Source organism: Tetranychus urticae, chromosome 3 (assembly GCF_039701765.1).
Source record: "Tetranychus urticae isolate SD_2017Ah chromosome 3, NJAU_TeUrti_SD_1.0, whole genome shotgun sequence".
In the NCBI taxonomy this organism is placed as follows: Eukaryota; Metazoa; Arthropoda; class Arachnida; order Trombidiformes; family Tetranychidae; genus Tetranychus; species Tetranychus urticae.
Window position 1 is genome coordinate 23,527,469 of NC_142960.1, and position 14,020 is coordinate 23,541,488.

A 14,020-nucleotide genomic window follows, 5' to 3' on the forward strand; every position below is an offset into this window, starting at 1 on the left:
AAAAAAGCCGGTCCCTTCAACTTATAATCGATTCTAAACCAAAACTAAAAGTTCTGAATTTTTTTAAGAAACAGCAGAAAACTCTTTTCACCCGAATATTTCATCAATTGGTTTGATTTTTAATCTTGAGATCCCAAAAAGGGCTTACCACAAGTCAGAGAAAACTCGTTCTTTTTCAAACAAAGAACGAGGGTTGGAACTTGGGTTTTTGTTAGCCAAAGTGGTTAGTGCAAAGAGTATTACTTTTTGGGTTAGTGGCTGAAAGTCGGTTGGTAAGATTTTCCCTTGAGGCCAAGAACAAGAATGATGAGTCAAAACGCACAAAATGAAATTCCAATTAATAATCCTTTGAGGATATCTTTTCAAGAATTAAAGTGAAATTGTTGCAATGAAAAGCAAAATAAAAATCGGTAGTGAATTGATGTGAAACAATATTGAATTTATAATAAACTGATTCATTATTGCAAGTTATTATGAATGGCAACTGATTATTCCAGCTAAAACATTGGTTAATTAAAGTCAGAAATTAAATTATTAGACTAATCAAGACAGTTATATTAAAATATAAAATTGAAAAAACCGGAAAAATGGGTAACGTTCGGTAAACCAGAGATCTGGTTGAGGGAAAGGAAAGAGAGTTGCTTTATGATTGGTTGAAAGGCTGGGTTAAGAGCCAATGACAGGTGAGGTTGCCGCCAAGAATATCAGTTTAAACAACTGTGAAACTGTAAGTGATTCTGTCTTTTTTACTTTAATCTATTTTAAATATATTTTGTAAACTCATCATTGTTTAGTAATTAATTGTTTAATGAGTAAATTCTGCTTTCAAATCGGATTCAATAGCAGCAGTTAACTCATAAATCGGTTATTTTTTGGTTGTTCCGGAACCCCATCGCTGGTGGCAACATACTTTTCCTTTATCTATTTTGTTTGGATGTTTGTGATTAGTTTAACGTTTATTTATCTGACTAGTCGTCTTTACCATCTCTGATTTCTCATGGTTTAGTTGAGATTTATTTTGTTTCTTCATTCTCATTGTCATCTCCATCATCACTTTCATCTTACACACCAATCTATTGTGCCTTCTCTTTCTAAACACCCTTGGTCTACACCTTTTTGTTTTATTTATTTATTTGATTTTATATTTCATCTTTTAGATGGCTTCAAGCCATACTGTTGAAAAGAATGACCAGTTTTTAGATGGAGAAAACGTAATTGACTTTGCTCCTACAATAACATCAACTCAATTGGTGAAGCCAAATACTCCTGCAAAGAATACCTCAAGCCACAGACGTAAAAGGTCAAGTCGAGTTCTTCAGGAACCAATATGCAATGAAATAACGAGCTATTGGCGGACTACTAAACGAAATCGTGTGGAATCAATCAACTCAGATAAAGGAATCATGTTGGATGAAGAGGATGGTGACTCGGATTTCTATAATAACGATGCCCGTTTAGATATTGTATGGGCTGATGACAATCCGAATCGCTGCCGTAAAAATGTGATAAATCTCAAGCCCGTTGAGAGAGTAGCTGATAAAAAAGAGGTGGAAAAGACTTCTAATAAAAGTGAAAATATGGAAACTTCGGATGGAAATCAAGTTGAAAAAGTTGAGCTCGTTCTCAATAATTTGATCAGTTGTTTGCGAGTCGATCCAACCACCGACATAAAATCTCAATGTGATATTAAGTCTCAAGAGGTGAAACAAAATACTTCATTTGGATTAAGTTCTTCACAGCCTGTAGCAAATATAAGTGATAGTCGGCATTGTGACGGTGAATCTAAAAACGATTTATCTCATGCAGGTTGCCAGGAAATACTTGCTAGCTCACTTGATGAAGGTAATTTTATAATTTGTAATCTTCTCATTAATGCCCTATCATTAATTTCATTTACTTTTGATTCGCCGAAATAGATATATTTGACAATTTTGATGATTGCGATTGGTTGTCCCAAATACCTGATGAAGCTCTCTTGCTAGATGAAAAAGCTTTTGTTGAGAAAGGAGACAATGGTGTTATTAGTAAAGCATTACTTCTTCCCCGTGAAAATGTCCCTGTTCCCAAAAGAGAAGATGTTATACCAAAATCAAATAGTCAATTAACTACTAACGCAATAAAAACATCTCACGACTCTGCAATGCTTGACCAAGAAAACAAAAATATTCCTAGTGTTAAGGAAAGGAAAACCATACCACCGCAATTGATTCGTCGGTCGATATTGAGCTATATCAACGATAATAAGCAAGGTGAGCCTAAGAAATCTGCAGAACGACCTCCATTAGTGAACAAACCAAATGCTCTGGGAGAAGTAACCAATACTTTAGGTAAAACTTTAGTCAAACCAACAAATTTCGATAATAAGCAGATTCCTGGGCGGACCGGTGAAATCACAGCTCCAAATAAGTTTGTTCAGGCACCAGTAGCAGCACTTAAACAATCAGTACACAAATCAACGGAAAAACCTCCATGTGATATAATTAATTCAAATCATAAGGAAGACGATGAATTTGAGTTTGATGACGACGATGATGAACTGTTTAAATCCATGGATCTTGACCTACCTATGGAAACTCAACCAAATCAAGTCTCTTTACAGCCCAAAGAAGAATCAAATCATATTCAGGAGGCCGAAACTAAAATGGATCAAGACTCTTTTGTATGGGATGAAGATGAAGCTGATGATATATGCCGAAAAATAGATATATCCATTTTTAATTGACATGCGATTATATTCCTATCATCTACTTCTTTACCAATCTTATCTTTTGCATGAGGAATTTTCACATGAGTATTTCTATTTTTTATAGTTTTGATAATATCAAAAAGTAGACATTTGTCAACACGGAAATTTGAAGCGATTGGAAGCTTCAAAAAACCCAATCATTAATTTATCTATTCAAAATTTACATTTTTACTGCATTCATTTCATTCTGCATAGATGAACTCTAAAATTGATCAAATTATGAATTTACTTTGTATGTCCAATTCAATTCATACTTAATATAGTCTCGGTAAATCAAAAATTAAACTGAAAGTCACGATCAATTAGTTTTGATAAAATCTTATTCAGCGAATAAACCACGTCAATTATTCATTCGGATATTTTAGCCTCGAAAGTGGCAACCATCGGTTGAATCTACTGATGAACTGCAAATGCATATTTGTAGTCAGAACGAGATGTTTTTGTGAAAATTCTAGATTGATGAATAATCCCAAACGGCCGAAAAACAAAAATAGACAACGGGATTAAATAAAAATATTGTTAATTAATAATCCATTACAAATCCATTGATAAATTACATTATTTAAGCCAAAGTAAACAGCTGTATCATTGTTGCTTTTCATTGGTCGCCATCACGCTAACATAATGATACATTATAACCAAGAGGAATAAGCAAATCCCCAAGATGTTGGCAAAGAAAGATAACTGAATGTCCGTAATCATGTTAACGGCAATAAGCTGAAATGAAATGAAAAATACATGAATCAGTGATAAAAAAGCAATAACATATCTTAATAACACGTCCAATAATGATAACACGTTTCGCATTTTTGAAGTGCAATAAAAAGCAGTGATAGAAATAACAGGCTTACCTTTGTACTTTTATTATTAAATTAGCAGATTAACAATACAATAATTTAAGTTTAAAACAGATTAATGAGATAATTAATTCAAATTTGTTAAAATCAAATCAAGTCAAGTTACAAAAAATTTATAAGAACCAAGATGAAAGAAATCGCCATCTAACGAGATTTTTACTAATGAAAGTTTAAAGATCCTTATTTAAAGTTCGGTAACTAATGACAGCGGATTTTAATTTTGAACACAAATTAATTTAGTTAAAATGCAATGAATTTAGTTGAAAGAAAAAAGCTTAATCGTTATTTCATTTATTGCGGTAAAAATCTATTATTCAACGATAGAAAAGGTAAGCTTGGAATAGCTAGAAAATACGTTCTTCAAGGATGAACGTTGGAGGCTGGTTAGGTAAAGAGTAACTGTCTTGTTAGTCTCGTCTTACTTGTTGTTCATGCAATAAATGATATCATCGGTAATGAGTAAGAATGAATACCAAGATGATTAAAGATAAGCAAGAAGGGAACTTTGAAGCTAACTATTCTGGTGAGACAGCTTTCAAGATTGGATATCATTGGGTATCCACACTGATGGCGACGCATTCAGTTATTTCAAATGACTGCAAAGGTCAATCATTACCTGATGAAGCCATCAAGATAAATAAATTTTTCACCCAAAACCACAGCTACAAGAAGACAGTTGGTATAATGAACTCATTGAAAAGTCAATTCTGTTGCTTGTTAAATAATGAATTGATTGCAAACACTGATAATATTGTTGATTTAAATGAGGAACTCAAAAATTCATTTCATTTCCGAATTGTTATCATTGCTTTTAGCATAATTATTTGCCAGTTCAATCTTTTGAAACAATGGACTTTGCATGAATCATAAATCATTAAATGGCAATCTATGGTTTTAATTAGAGAAATAATTCAAATGAAATTGCGATTCAAATTCAACTGTTCAAAGATGTGTTCATGGAATCACCAGATGGCAGTGAGGTAACAAGTAGAAGCACGTGATGAAGACAGAGAATGTTGAGAGAGGTTGAAATAAAGAAAGGGAAAGAATGAGATTGAGATTGTTGTTGGTTAAAATCTTCTGTTGGCCTCTCTCTTTATCTTCATCGTCATCTTTCTCTCCTTTTTCTTTCTTCTTTCTTCTTCCCTACTTTTTATTTCTTTTTTTTTACCATTTGCTACCTTCATAATCGCCCCTCATCATCCTCACCATCGTTTGTTTTACCACCACCACCACTACCATCATCATAATCATCTGATTCATTCTTAAACAATGTTTACTTTAGTGCCGATCTAGATGCCATGAGGGAGTACAAGGTTGTCGTTTTGGGTTCCGGTGGTGTAGGCAAATCAGCTCTAACGGTGCAATTTGTTTCCGGAACTTTTATGGAAAAATATGATCCCACCATTGAAGACTTTTACCGTAAAGAAATCGAAGTTGATGGAGCACCCTGTGTTCTTGAAATCCTTGATACAGCTGGAACCGAACAGTTCGCCTCTATGAGAGACTTATATATCAAAAATGGCCAAGGGTTTGTGGTTGTTTACTCTATCACCAGTCACCAGACTTTCCAAGATGTTAAAACGATGAAGGAACAAATAATCAGAGTAAAAGGAGGCTATGAAAAGATACCCATACTTTTGGTTGGTAACAAGATTGACCTGGTTCATCAAAGAGAGGTTTCAACTGTTGAAGGGATGTCACTGGCTCAGGCCTGGGGTTGTCCTTTCATGGAAACATCAGCCAAAAACAAGTGCAATGTAAATGAAGTTTTTGCCGAGGCTGTTAGAGAGATGAGCCTATCCAACTCTAAAGATAAATCTAATCATTGCTGTGGTTATTTGAGAGACTGTGGGTCATCTTCATGTTGTACCATCTCTTGATATTCCGTGCAGTTTAACAGCCATTAGACAAAAGGATTTTTCATTTTTTCTAAACAAAACAAAACTAAAAACAAAACCAGGACCTTAAAGATGTTATTACCACTCTTCTCTTTTCCCGATCAACCAATGGAGAGACATTTGGATGGTAAATCTTAAGGACTGTCTTTCTTCGAGTCTTCTGTCAACTTGATACTGTCACCGGAAGTCATGAAACTTTGTCAGAAGTAAACTTTAACTGAAAAGGTTTATGATAAACAAAGAATTACTCTTACACTCTCCTAAGTAATCTTATTTTACCGAAACCCCCTTTTTTCTTTTTCTTTCTTTCTCTTAAATTTTCACTCAAATACATCTCCCTTTACTTTCTCTTTATCATTTATCATCATCACATTATACTTGAAAAAAAATCTATCACATTGGTTAGTACTCTGTCCAAAACAAACAAAAGACACAAAATCAACAAAACAACAAAATGAATCTACCTTTTAATAGGTGGTGTAATTTTTATATCACTATCTATTGGTATTGACAAAGATATCAACAGCTTAGACTGAGAACTTGAGAAATATCTGCTTCTAATTTTCCATTTTTGCCAAAATAAACTTCAAAACAAAACAAATTTGAAAAAATTTATATTCAGGATAGTTTTGTTATTAAGGTAATCATGGAAAACAAAACTATCCTGATCAACTTAGCCTATTATCCATTATTATCTGAAAACATTTAATTGATTTTTTAAATAAGAAAAGTTAATCTTGTTCTCAATATTGTAACAATCACCATAACATTTTTATCACTCAACTAATTAAAGTTCTTTTTGTATTTATATAAATCATTGTTCAATTTTGTAGCATTATTGCACCTTTGTTCATTATCAATGCCTTGATAAGAGCAATCACATTTCAATAGTTACCAGTAAAAGTTGTCACCAAATGAGTACAGACGTAAAATAATTTCAAACATAAAAAAATATTTATTGGTTCATCAAATTATTTTCGGTTGTCATTTATAATTTACAAATTTTATCAAATTGATAGTTTAAACTTTTGCAGAAGTCGATCAAACAGATGATGCCATAATGAAAAACGAGATCAATAAGGTGAGAGATGTTTCAACTCAAGCATTCGAAGCTTTTAAATAAATCTTTGGCATAGTGTTGATTTCCTCATGGCATTCAACATTCGGCTGGATATGAATATAATATGAGTGCCAATCAAACCATTAGCGTAAAAAATTATAATCTTACAAATTTATTGTATCCTAGGCAGCATAGAGAGTAAGAGTTTCAGATGTAAACATTGAATATGATAGCAGAAATCATACAACCCATGTAGATTGTAAGAGATAACCACCAAATAAACTGTTCACGAAGCTTCTGCTCAAAATTTTTGAGTACAACTAAACCTAGGGTTAACCCAGCAGCAGCTCCAGCAAAATGGGCGACATAAGATGTTTGACCATATTCGTCCTTTACAACGTATCTCTCATAAACAGCGTAACCAACATCGGTACTAGCTGAGGACAAAGATTATAATTTCGATAAATATATTGATTTCCATTTCGGTAGTCTTGGTAATATCAAATACTTTTTTATGCTACGTACCAATAACAAAGAGACCGAAAATTCTGAGCAAACCAAACTCCATTTGATTGTAATTAAGTACTACATTGGCAAGATGGGCAGAAAGTAATGCATAAACACCACCAGAGGCACCAAGCAGGTAAACATTAGGGTCAAACACTGAAGTACCCAAAGATCCTATTTATAAAATGAGTAAAAATGTTAGCAACGGACAAAACAATTTCAATAAAAGGAAGTTACCTGCCAACACGCCGGCCATGTAAACGGCACCAATACGCACAGATCCATGAACCATTTCTAAAGGTAAACCAATCAACAACTGAATTACGAGGTTGAAGAACAAGTGAACCCATCTGAGGAAATAGAAAGTACATGCATGATAGAAATGATTGAAATGAAAACTGTGAAATTACAAGAGTCTTACCCTGCATGAAGAACCATGTAAAAAGCGAATCTCCATATTTCTTGCCGTTTATCAGGTCGATAAACAAACAAATCGTCTTTAGGAATAGATCCATCTCCGTCAATTATTGAATAATAAGTGAAAAAGGCAAGCTAAAAATTAAAAGAATAAGGTTACAAATTGAATGCTAAGGTTTGATTGATTGATAAACTTACCTCAATCAGTGTCACCGAAATGATAAAGATTGGCGGTGGCCAACATCTGTAATTATCAGCATAAAATTTCCGGTCTCTTGGATCGTCAAGAAAATTATCGGCTATTTTATTGACCATGTTTTTAAAAGCATTGGGGCAAATTTGTTTGGTGCTAGACTTGGATGGTTGCAATTTTGAATCAATACAGCTTAAATCTACAAGATCCTGGGTGAACAAATATTGTATGAATTAGTGACATTGAGGAATCTAAACGAATGAATCATTCAGGAAACATGACTCTAAAGTTTTTCCGGTGAACTGTTTTCCGATTCAGGATTCTATTACATAATACCACGAGTGAGAAAGTAAGATAGGGTGAAACCAAAACATAAACTTATGCCTATCGTTTATTGAGTGCCTTAAACTTTAACAAGTTTAGTAATTTTGATCATTAATTGGGTGTGCATGATTGAGAATCTATTTTATTCACTAATTAAGAATTGGTTTGAATGACTTGGTCTATCACAACTCAATAAACAGACGAGCATACTAGATTTTTGAATCTTTGGGTTTCCTTTGTTCAATTGACCTGAAGGCATTGGGTTAACTTAGATTTTCAACTAATCTTTTGATATGGCTGAGCCTTTCAGGCAGGTTTAATACTGATAAAAGACCGGACTATAAGTAACAAAATAAACCAACTATATATTGGTTGAGAGTCATGGTCTGAGTTACTTTAGGTCAAGGTAAGTAAAGGGAAAATAGCACTTACTCTTTGGTCGACAGCAACTATAAAACTGTCCCTTCTTTTATTTTTCATTATCTCCTTTTAATTTATCTGCTTCATTAAAAAGTGACCCATCAATTGACCATTTATTAATGCAGAAATACCATCAGTATTTAATGCAAGAGATAGAACCAGTGATCAACATAGACCAAAGATAAAAAAACAAGACTCCAATCTTAAGCCGGAGACCCGGCTTCACTTAAAAATGTAATTTACACAAAGTCACTGATGATAATTGATCATTTTTTATTAATGAAGGCACATTATATTTTAAAATGTCATATTTTTAAAAAAGATTGATTAAATTCACCATGGATTCATAATGAAATATATTAAAGACAAAGCTACAGAAATAGGGTGAGATTTGTAGAGGCAAAAGAAAAGGTAAACAAAAGATGGCAACTGTTCACTCAACTGGTTTACTTTTTGCTCAACTGTGAAAAACTGGATACTTGTCAGTTAACAAGTTGAACCACAAAAATTAAATTTAATCATTAAAATAGTTGTTTTATAATTTTCTAAACAATGAAACTAAAATTCTTTAATGATTTAAATTGTACTAAATTGTACTTCAAAAATTTTTTAACCGACCAACGCAACCGAATGATATCATATAAATGCAGTAACCTTTAGACTTTCAAGTTAATCGAATTGGGATTTTATCAAAGAAATTTTTCATGAGCAAAAATTATAATGTCACATGATTTAGTCATGAAACTTCCATGAAACTTGCAATCTTAGTTTACAGCAAATTTGTCCTTAATTTAAACGACTACCGTGAAAATTGTATCGGTAAATAGCTTTAAAAATGAATTAATTAAATGGTTGAAAATGAGCATAAAAAATTAATTTACCATTTAACCAACTATTGATTTGCTCATCTTGATGAGTGACTCCAAAAAAGATGAGTTGAAATTAGTAAATACAAATAAAGATTTTAAAGGATTCACGATTTTGCCCTTAATCCTTTTCTTCTTTTTCCAATTCTTAGCATTTATTTTCCAAAATATTAATCCAAGATTTTGTTCAGCTTGAAGGAGGAGCAAGACCTTTCACTTTCTCTATAATTGACCAATCGCTGACATCACGCTGACCAAAGTGTTTACTCAGCCAAGTTTTTCGAATCAACTGACCTGATTAGCTTTGATTGGTCCTGAAAAAGGTGATGATTAATACAGCCCAGTAGAGGAATTTTCAAGTTCAAAGTGCTACACCAGTAGTCAGTTGACCATCGTACCTTAAACATTGGATTGTCACCATTGTACGAGTTTCCTTCACCATAAGTTTCATTCAAGTTTTACCAAAGGTGTTTGAATACACTATCAGCTCTACAAGTTTTAGTTTGTTCAGTGTTTGAGTTATCTGCTTCAAAGATGGATGGTATTCAAAATTTTATGACAAAATCAACTAACAAATATCGTTGGTTAATGGAAAATGGAGATCCCAGGGTTAAAGATTGGCCTTTGGTCGATTCACCTCTCATCACAATTATTGCTTGTGTATTATATGTTTATGGTGCCAAAATAGCAGGTCCCAAGTTGATGTCGAATCGGAAACCTCTTCAACTTCGTGAACTTATGTTGGTTTACAACTTGTTCATGGTCATTCTAAATGGTTACATATTTTATCAAGCTGGGATTCATGGATGGTTCGGAAAATATAACTTGTTGTGTCAGCCGATGGATTACTCTATGAGTGTCGACGGTTATGGAATGGCCAGAGTGTCCTGGGTTTATTTCATCAGCAAATTTGTAGACTTCTTTGATACTCTTTTCTTTGTTTTAAGGAAAAAGAATAATCAAATCAGCAATCTCCATGTTATCCATCACAGCTTGATGCCTTGTATTGTTTGGTCTGGTCTCAAATTCTGTCCAGGTAAAGTCCGATTTCTCTCTTCATTTATATTTCAAAAGTGTTGAATATCTTTGATCAAGGTTTAACAAAAAATTTCAATTCTTTTCAATCTTTAGGTGGCCATGGAACATTTTCTGGATTCTTAAATAGCTTTATTCATATTGTTATGTACACATATTATTTCTTGGCAGCTTTTGGTCCAAAAGTACAAAAATATCTTTGGTGGAAAAAGTACATAACAACCATGCAGATGCTTCAGTTCATCATTGTCTTTCTCCACGGAAATTTGCTTCTCATCTATGATTGCGGTTACCCCAAAGTTTATGCTTATGAACTGATGTGTATAGCAACACTTTTTTTCATATTATTTTCCAATTATTTCAGACAAACATATGTAAAGAAACGAGTTTAAATAAATAGTCATTTTCTACTTTTCCATGAGATCTATTGTTTCTTTGGAATTAAGCTCGCATTGAATATATTCCCTCAGAAGATTTGACATTATTAAAAGTAAAGCGATATTAGTTTTAAGCCTTTACCCCCAGGCCGGAGTTTTAGAGTAATGCAAAATGAGTTTACCATCCGAGCCAAAACAGGAGTAAAGATTCTTAATCTTCTGGTCCGGGGCTGGTGCGAAAGCCTGGTTAATGTAAATAAACTATAAAAGATGAAAGATACGAAAATTAATTCAAAGTATTCCAGAAAAAGATAAGTAATTCATACCAAACATTCATTTCTCTCCATTTTTAGAGAATGTTTAACGAAATTCAAAATAAAACCAATATCTTTTTCTCCTTCAACAAGCCATTTCCGTTTTTTCAATATTGGTGCGTCTCCTGTGGCTTTCAATAAAATATCAACTGATTGACAGAAATAAAAATAAACAGAATTCAGGTTAAAAATTATCTTACTCTTATGAATTTATGGAATTAATTTAGTAATAAAAGGAGCAGAAAATTAATTATCTTACTTTTGCCAGCTTGCGGAGAATCAGTTGTGTCTTTAGACTCAGATTTATCAGATTCAACGTCGCCTGTTGTAGCCATTGTAAAAATAATCAACTGGAGTATCAATTTGATTCACTAATTAAAATTAATTTTTAAAAATCATACAATTCAACAAGACTATCATATGATGGACCCGAATTGTAAACAAAAGAAACCTCCATCTAGTGAGAAGGGAAGATACCACAACTTTCAAATCTTTTCGTTTTTTATCTGAAATTCAAAATTTCGCTCAAAATTTTGAAACATCGCTGTCAAAAGCTTTTAAAAGTAGAAGGATGTAGATCACGTGTGATAAAAAGGATTCAAGGGTCAACCGAATCAAAATGTGCAGTCAAAATCAAGTTATTTTATCGTCAAGCTATAAATTATTGGAATCATGATTCATGATTTCACCTCATTTTTTACTTTCAACCAACACTCAGAATTAAATTAACGCATGACGATCAAAAACTTTGATATTATTTGTTTGGATGAGTTAGTTTCGACGTTTCGAGGTTTTCATGAACGAGTGATGATAAGGGAAAAATACAGATCCCACATGCAAACTAAAGAAAATTTATTTTAAATCACATTGCACTTTGTACTTAGAAATTATTTGATTGATGATTTGTTGTCAATTAATACAGTATTTTAAGCCAAGTAACATCTTTTCCTTATTACATGATTGTACAACATGAGATCGCTTAAATATTCCACATTGCAGTCGATATTTTCAACATATTAAACAAATATTGTTCAAAGAAAATGTTCGAGGCAAAGCCTTTTCTGTTTTGCCGCTTTGGACGGAAAGTCATCACATTTATAAGAAATTTAAAGGTTCAGCCTTCTGATATAGTTTTGAACAGGTTATGATGTCATGATATAGACCAAAATAGATCTATTCCTTCTTCTTGGCGTCTCCTCGTTTCATTTTATCACCACTCCCTCCTCCTACACCACTTTTAGTCTTGTCAGTTTCATTTTTTGTACTGAAAATTGAGAAATATATTCAAGAATTAGTTTACACAGGAAAACGTGTTCTTTACAATATAAGTTATACCTTTTTGTGTGAGCATGTTCTAATGTTTCAAATGCATTTCCAAAAAGCAGGGAACAAATAAGATTTTCAACTGGTCGGAATGGATCGTAGAAACCAAAGGTTAGTGATGAAAATTTAAGGTATATGAGCAAAGAGACAACAGCTAGGTACACCAACGGTGTTGATATGTTGATCCAATCTGATTGCTTGTTGACTGTAAAAATGGCTGAAGCTAGAAGAGCAGTTTTAGTTGGACTGAAAAGAAAAGAAACAGTTCATTAATTCAGGGGAATTAATCTGAATCGTTAAGGATAATGATAAGGTTGTTTTATCTAAAATTTCATAAGCTAATAAAGCTAAGCTCTAGTGCAAATGTACGTATAACCTTCGGATGAAAGGTATACTAAAGATGCAAAGCTTGAATCAAGATGAAGTCTTCTAATGAAAAGGAACAACTTAACTAGGCTAAGAAAGTTTTAAAGAAATCAACTGAATTGCTAGCTTCTCAGAAGTATTGGTCTTAATATATGAAAAATTAAATCAACTCACTATGATGGATTAAGCATCTCAATGATGTTTGGTGTCCAGATTCCTCTAAATAATCTATCCAATGGTCTGAGAAAGCATCCACCGCTCGCTAAAAATAGAAAGAAAATTTGATTAGTTCAAGACACACAATCGGAAATAGCAACTTACCTCTGAGTGCACCAATAAATATAATTATTGCATAGTTACCAGGATATATACGGGCAGTATGAGTAACACCGGTGTATACTACCTTGGCCCTTAATATTTCACGGGCACAATCCAGAAGTATGTAACAAGGTCTTAAACTAATCAGTTTGCATACAATGTCAAAAGGTGAATAGAAGACTATATACCATGTTAATGTGGCCAGAACAACAGTTTGTGAACTTTTAAAGACATCGGTTAAAGGTTCAGCAAGAAAAAAGTTGGCTAACAAGGAACCAGAAAAAAAACTTAACATTGTTGAAGCCCAACAGGAGAATGGATGACGACGGGAAAACTTGTGAGCTGTAGGTCCAAGCTCTTGACGGATGTAAAGAGCAGTCAATAAACCATGAACCCCTTCAAAATAAGGGTACATGTTCAACTTAATTAGGTGGTTAGCCACCTCCATTAAAGGTCCTCTATCCATTGGAACAATGTCAAAGTGATAGTTTGATTCCAACAAATGAGACCGTAAACCAGATGAAAACGACGATGCCGACCAATAAGTGTTGATTGTCATGGTTACCCTTTCTGGCGCTCAGTGTAATCCAATATTTTGATGACTCGAGTGTTTTTTCAAATTTACAAATTAATAAACTCTTGATGATAATCACATTTTAGCATAGTAAATTGAATAATAATTTAGATAAACAAAGCACTGATCACAAAATCACAAATGTTTTCCTGAATCTGGGTTTGTTACCATAAAAAGCATCAGGTGTAAAATTTAGGTTTTCAAGTAACAGTAACTGAATATTTATTGACCTCACTAAATACAAATTTAGTTTTGCAAATTCGTGGGAGATGAAGACAAGGAAGATGAAGAAGACAGAGAAAAGAGTGAGTTGGTTCAATTTTGGGTTTGCTAAAAATTGCTTATTGCTTTGATATCTTAGGCTGATCAGTTACAGCAAAAGCTGTCTTTTACACCATAAACATTTACTTTGTTAATATTTA

At 33.1% G+C, this 14,020-nt stretch overlaps 7 protein-coding genes across 7 annotated transcripts; 3 read left to right on the top strand and 4 right to left on the bottom strand.

Annotated features, from left to right (window-relative positions):
- The first annotated feature begins 370 nt into the window (after positions 1–370).
- On the top strand, positions 371–3,048 carry LOC107365147 (uncharacterized). Its single transcript, XM_015932617.3, has 3 exons — positions 371–727; positions 1,158–1,842; positions 1,917–3,048. Exons 1-3 carry the CDS (start codon positions 677–679, stop codon positions 2,720–2,722), a joined length of 1,542 nt encoding a protein of 513 aa, XP_015788103.2. The 5' UTR covers positions 371–676; the 3' UTR covers positions 2,723–3,048.
- A 201-nt stretch (positions 3,049–3,249) lies between these two features.
- LOC107365152 (dolichyl-diphosphooligosaccharide--protein glycosyltransferase subunit 4) lies at positions 3,250–3,463 on the bottom strand. The gene has a single exon (XM_089269857.1). It carries the CDS (start codon positions 3,446–3,448, stop codon positions 3,332–3,334), a length of 117 nt encoding a protein of 38 aa, XP_089125983.1. The 5' UTR covers positions 3,449–3,463; the 3' UTR covers positions 3,250–3,331.
- A 1,207-nt stretch (positions 3,464–4,670) lies between these two features.
- Positions 4,671–6,318, top strand: Rap2l (Ras-associated protein 2-like). Its single transcript, XM_015932621.3, has one exon. It carries the CDS (start codon positions 4,905–4,907, stop codon positions 5,484–5,486), a length of 582 nt encoding a protein of 193 aa, XP_015788107.1. The 5' UTR covers positions 4,671–4,904; the 3' UTR covers positions 5,487–6,318.
- Positions 6,319–6,439: 121 nt separating this feature from the next.
- On the bottom strand, positions 6,440–8,830 carry LOC107365148 (rhomboid-related protein 1). Its single transcript, XM_015932619.3, has 6 exons — positions 8,438–8,830; positions 7,687–7,890; positions 7,493–7,623; positions 7,309–7,421; positions 7,090–7,245; positions 6,440–7,001 (listed from the first exon to the last, which is right to left on the bottom strand). The coding sequence occupies exons 1-6, from the start codon at positions 8,483–8,485 to the stop codon at positions 6,772–6,774; spliced, it is 882 nt and encodes a 293-aa protein (XP_015788105.2). The 5' UTR covers positions 8,486–8,830; the 3' UTR covers positions 6,440–6,771.
- Positions 8,831–9,677: 847 nt separating this feature from the next.
- On the top strand, positions 9,678–10,744 carry LOC107365149 (very long chain fatty acid elongase 7-like). Its single transcript, XM_015932620.3, has 2 exons — positions 9,678–10,327; positions 10,423–10,744. The coding sequence occupies exons 1-2, from the start codon at positions 9,826–9,828 to the stop codon at positions 10,716–10,718; spliced, it is 798 nt and encodes a 265-aa protein (XP_015788106.1). The 5' UTR covers positions 9,678–9,825; the 3' UTR covers positions 10,719–10,744.
- On the bottom strand, positions 10,437–11,448 carry Atg12 (Autophagy-related 12). Its single transcript, XM_015932622.3, has 3 exons — positions 11,277–11,448; positions 11,030–11,166; positions 10,437–10,964 (listed from the first exon to the last, which is right to left on the bottom strand). Exons 1-3 carry the CDS (start codon positions 11,350–11,352, stop codon positions 10,842–10,844), a joined length of 336 nt encoding a protein of 111 aa, XP_015788108.1. The 5' UTR covers positions 11,353–11,448; the 3' UTR covers positions 10,437–10,841.
- A 404-nt stretch (positions 11,449–11,852) lies between these two features.
- LOC107365332 (trimeric intracellular cation channel type 1B.1) lies at positions 11,853–13,987 on the bottom strand. The gene is made up of 4 exons (XM_015932816.3): positions 13,028–13,987; positions 12,881–12,968; positions 12,353–12,586; positions 11,853–12,281 (listed from the first exon to the last, which is right to left on the bottom strand). The coding sequence occupies exons 1-4, from the start codon at positions 13,581–13,583 to the stop codon at positions 12,191–12,193; spliced, it is 969 nt and encodes a 322-aa protein (XP_015788302.1). The 5' UTR covers positions 13,584–13,987; the 3' UTR covers positions 11,853–12,190.
- Positions 13,988–14,020: the final 33 nt, after the last annotated feature.

What these genes read in the sequence shown, in the direction of transcription:
- LOC107365147 (XM_015932617.3), top strand. Translation starts at nt 677, where the DNA reads ATGACAGGTGAGGTTGCCGCCAAGAATATCAGTTTAAACAACTGTGAA. An exon ending in GTTTAAACAACTGTGAAACT is followed by an intron (nt 728 to 1,157) that starts GTAAGTGATTCT and finishes TTCATCTTTTAG; the next exon opens with ATGGCTTCAAGCCATACTGT. An exon ending in TGCTAGCTCACTTGATGAAG is followed by an intron (nt 1,843 to 1,916) that starts GTAATTTTATAA and finishes TCGCCGAAATAG; the next exon opens with ATATATTTGACAATTTTGAT.
- LOC107365152 (XM_089269857.1), bottom strand. Translation starts at nt 3,448, where the DNA reads ATGATTACGGACATTCAGTTATCTTTCTTTGCCAACATCTTGGGGATT.
- Rap2l (XM_015932621.3), top strand. Translation starts at nt 4,905, where the DNA reads ATGAGGGAGTACAAGGTTGTCGTTTTGGGTTCCGGTGGTGTAGGCAAA.
- LOC107365148 (XM_015932619.3), bottom strand. Translation starts at nt 8,485, where the DNA reads ATGAAAAATAAAAGAAGGGACAGTTTTATAGTTGCTGTCGACCAAAGA. An exon ending in TAGTTGCTGTCGACCAAAGA is followed by an intron (nt 7,891 to 8,437) that starts GTAAGTGCTATT and finishes TTGTTCACCCAG; the next exon opens with GATCTTGTAGATTTAAGCTG. An exon ending in TACATGGTTCTTCATGCAGG is followed by an intron (nt 7,422 to 7,492) that starts GTAAGACTCTTG and finishes CTATTTCCTCAG; the next exon opens with ATGGGTTCACTTGTTCTTCA.
- LOC107365149 (XM_015932620.3), top strand. Translation starts at nt 9,826, where the DNA reads ATGGATGGTATTCAAAATTTTATGACAAAATCAACTAACAAATATCGT. An exon ending in TGGTCTCAAATTCTGTCCAG is followed by an intron (nt 10,328 to 10,422) that starts GTAAAGTCCGAT and finishes TTCAATCTTTAG; the next exon opens with GTGGCCATGGAACATTTTCT.
- Atg12 (XM_015932622.3), bottom strand. Translation starts at nt 11,352, where the DNA reads ATGGCTACAACAGGCGACGTTGAATCTGATAAATCTGAGTCTAAAGAC. An exon ending in TTCTCCGCAAGCTGGCAAAA is followed by an intron (nt 11,167 to 11,276) that starts GTAAGATAATTA and finishes TCTGTCAATCAG; the next exon opens with TTGATATTTTATTGAAAGCC. An exon ending in TGGAGAGAAATGAATGTTTG is followed by an intron (nt 10,965 to 11,029) that starts GTATGAATTACT and finishes CATCTTTTATAG; the next exon opens with TTTATTTACATTAACCAGGC.
- LOC107365332 (XM_015932816.3), bottom strand. Translation starts at nt 13,583, where the DNA reads ATGACAATCAACACTTATTGGTCGGCATCGTCGTTTTCATCTGGTTTA. An exon ending in ATTTATTGGTGCACTCAGAG is followed by an intron (nt 12,969 to 13,027) that starts GTAAGTTGCTAT and finishes TTCTATTTTTAG; the next exon opens with CGAGCGGTGGATGCTTTCTC. An exon ending in GAACATGCTCACACAAAAAG is followed by an intron (nt 12,282 to 12,352) that starts GTATAACTTATA and finishes CTCAATTTTCAG; the next exon opens with TACAAAAAATGAAACTGACA.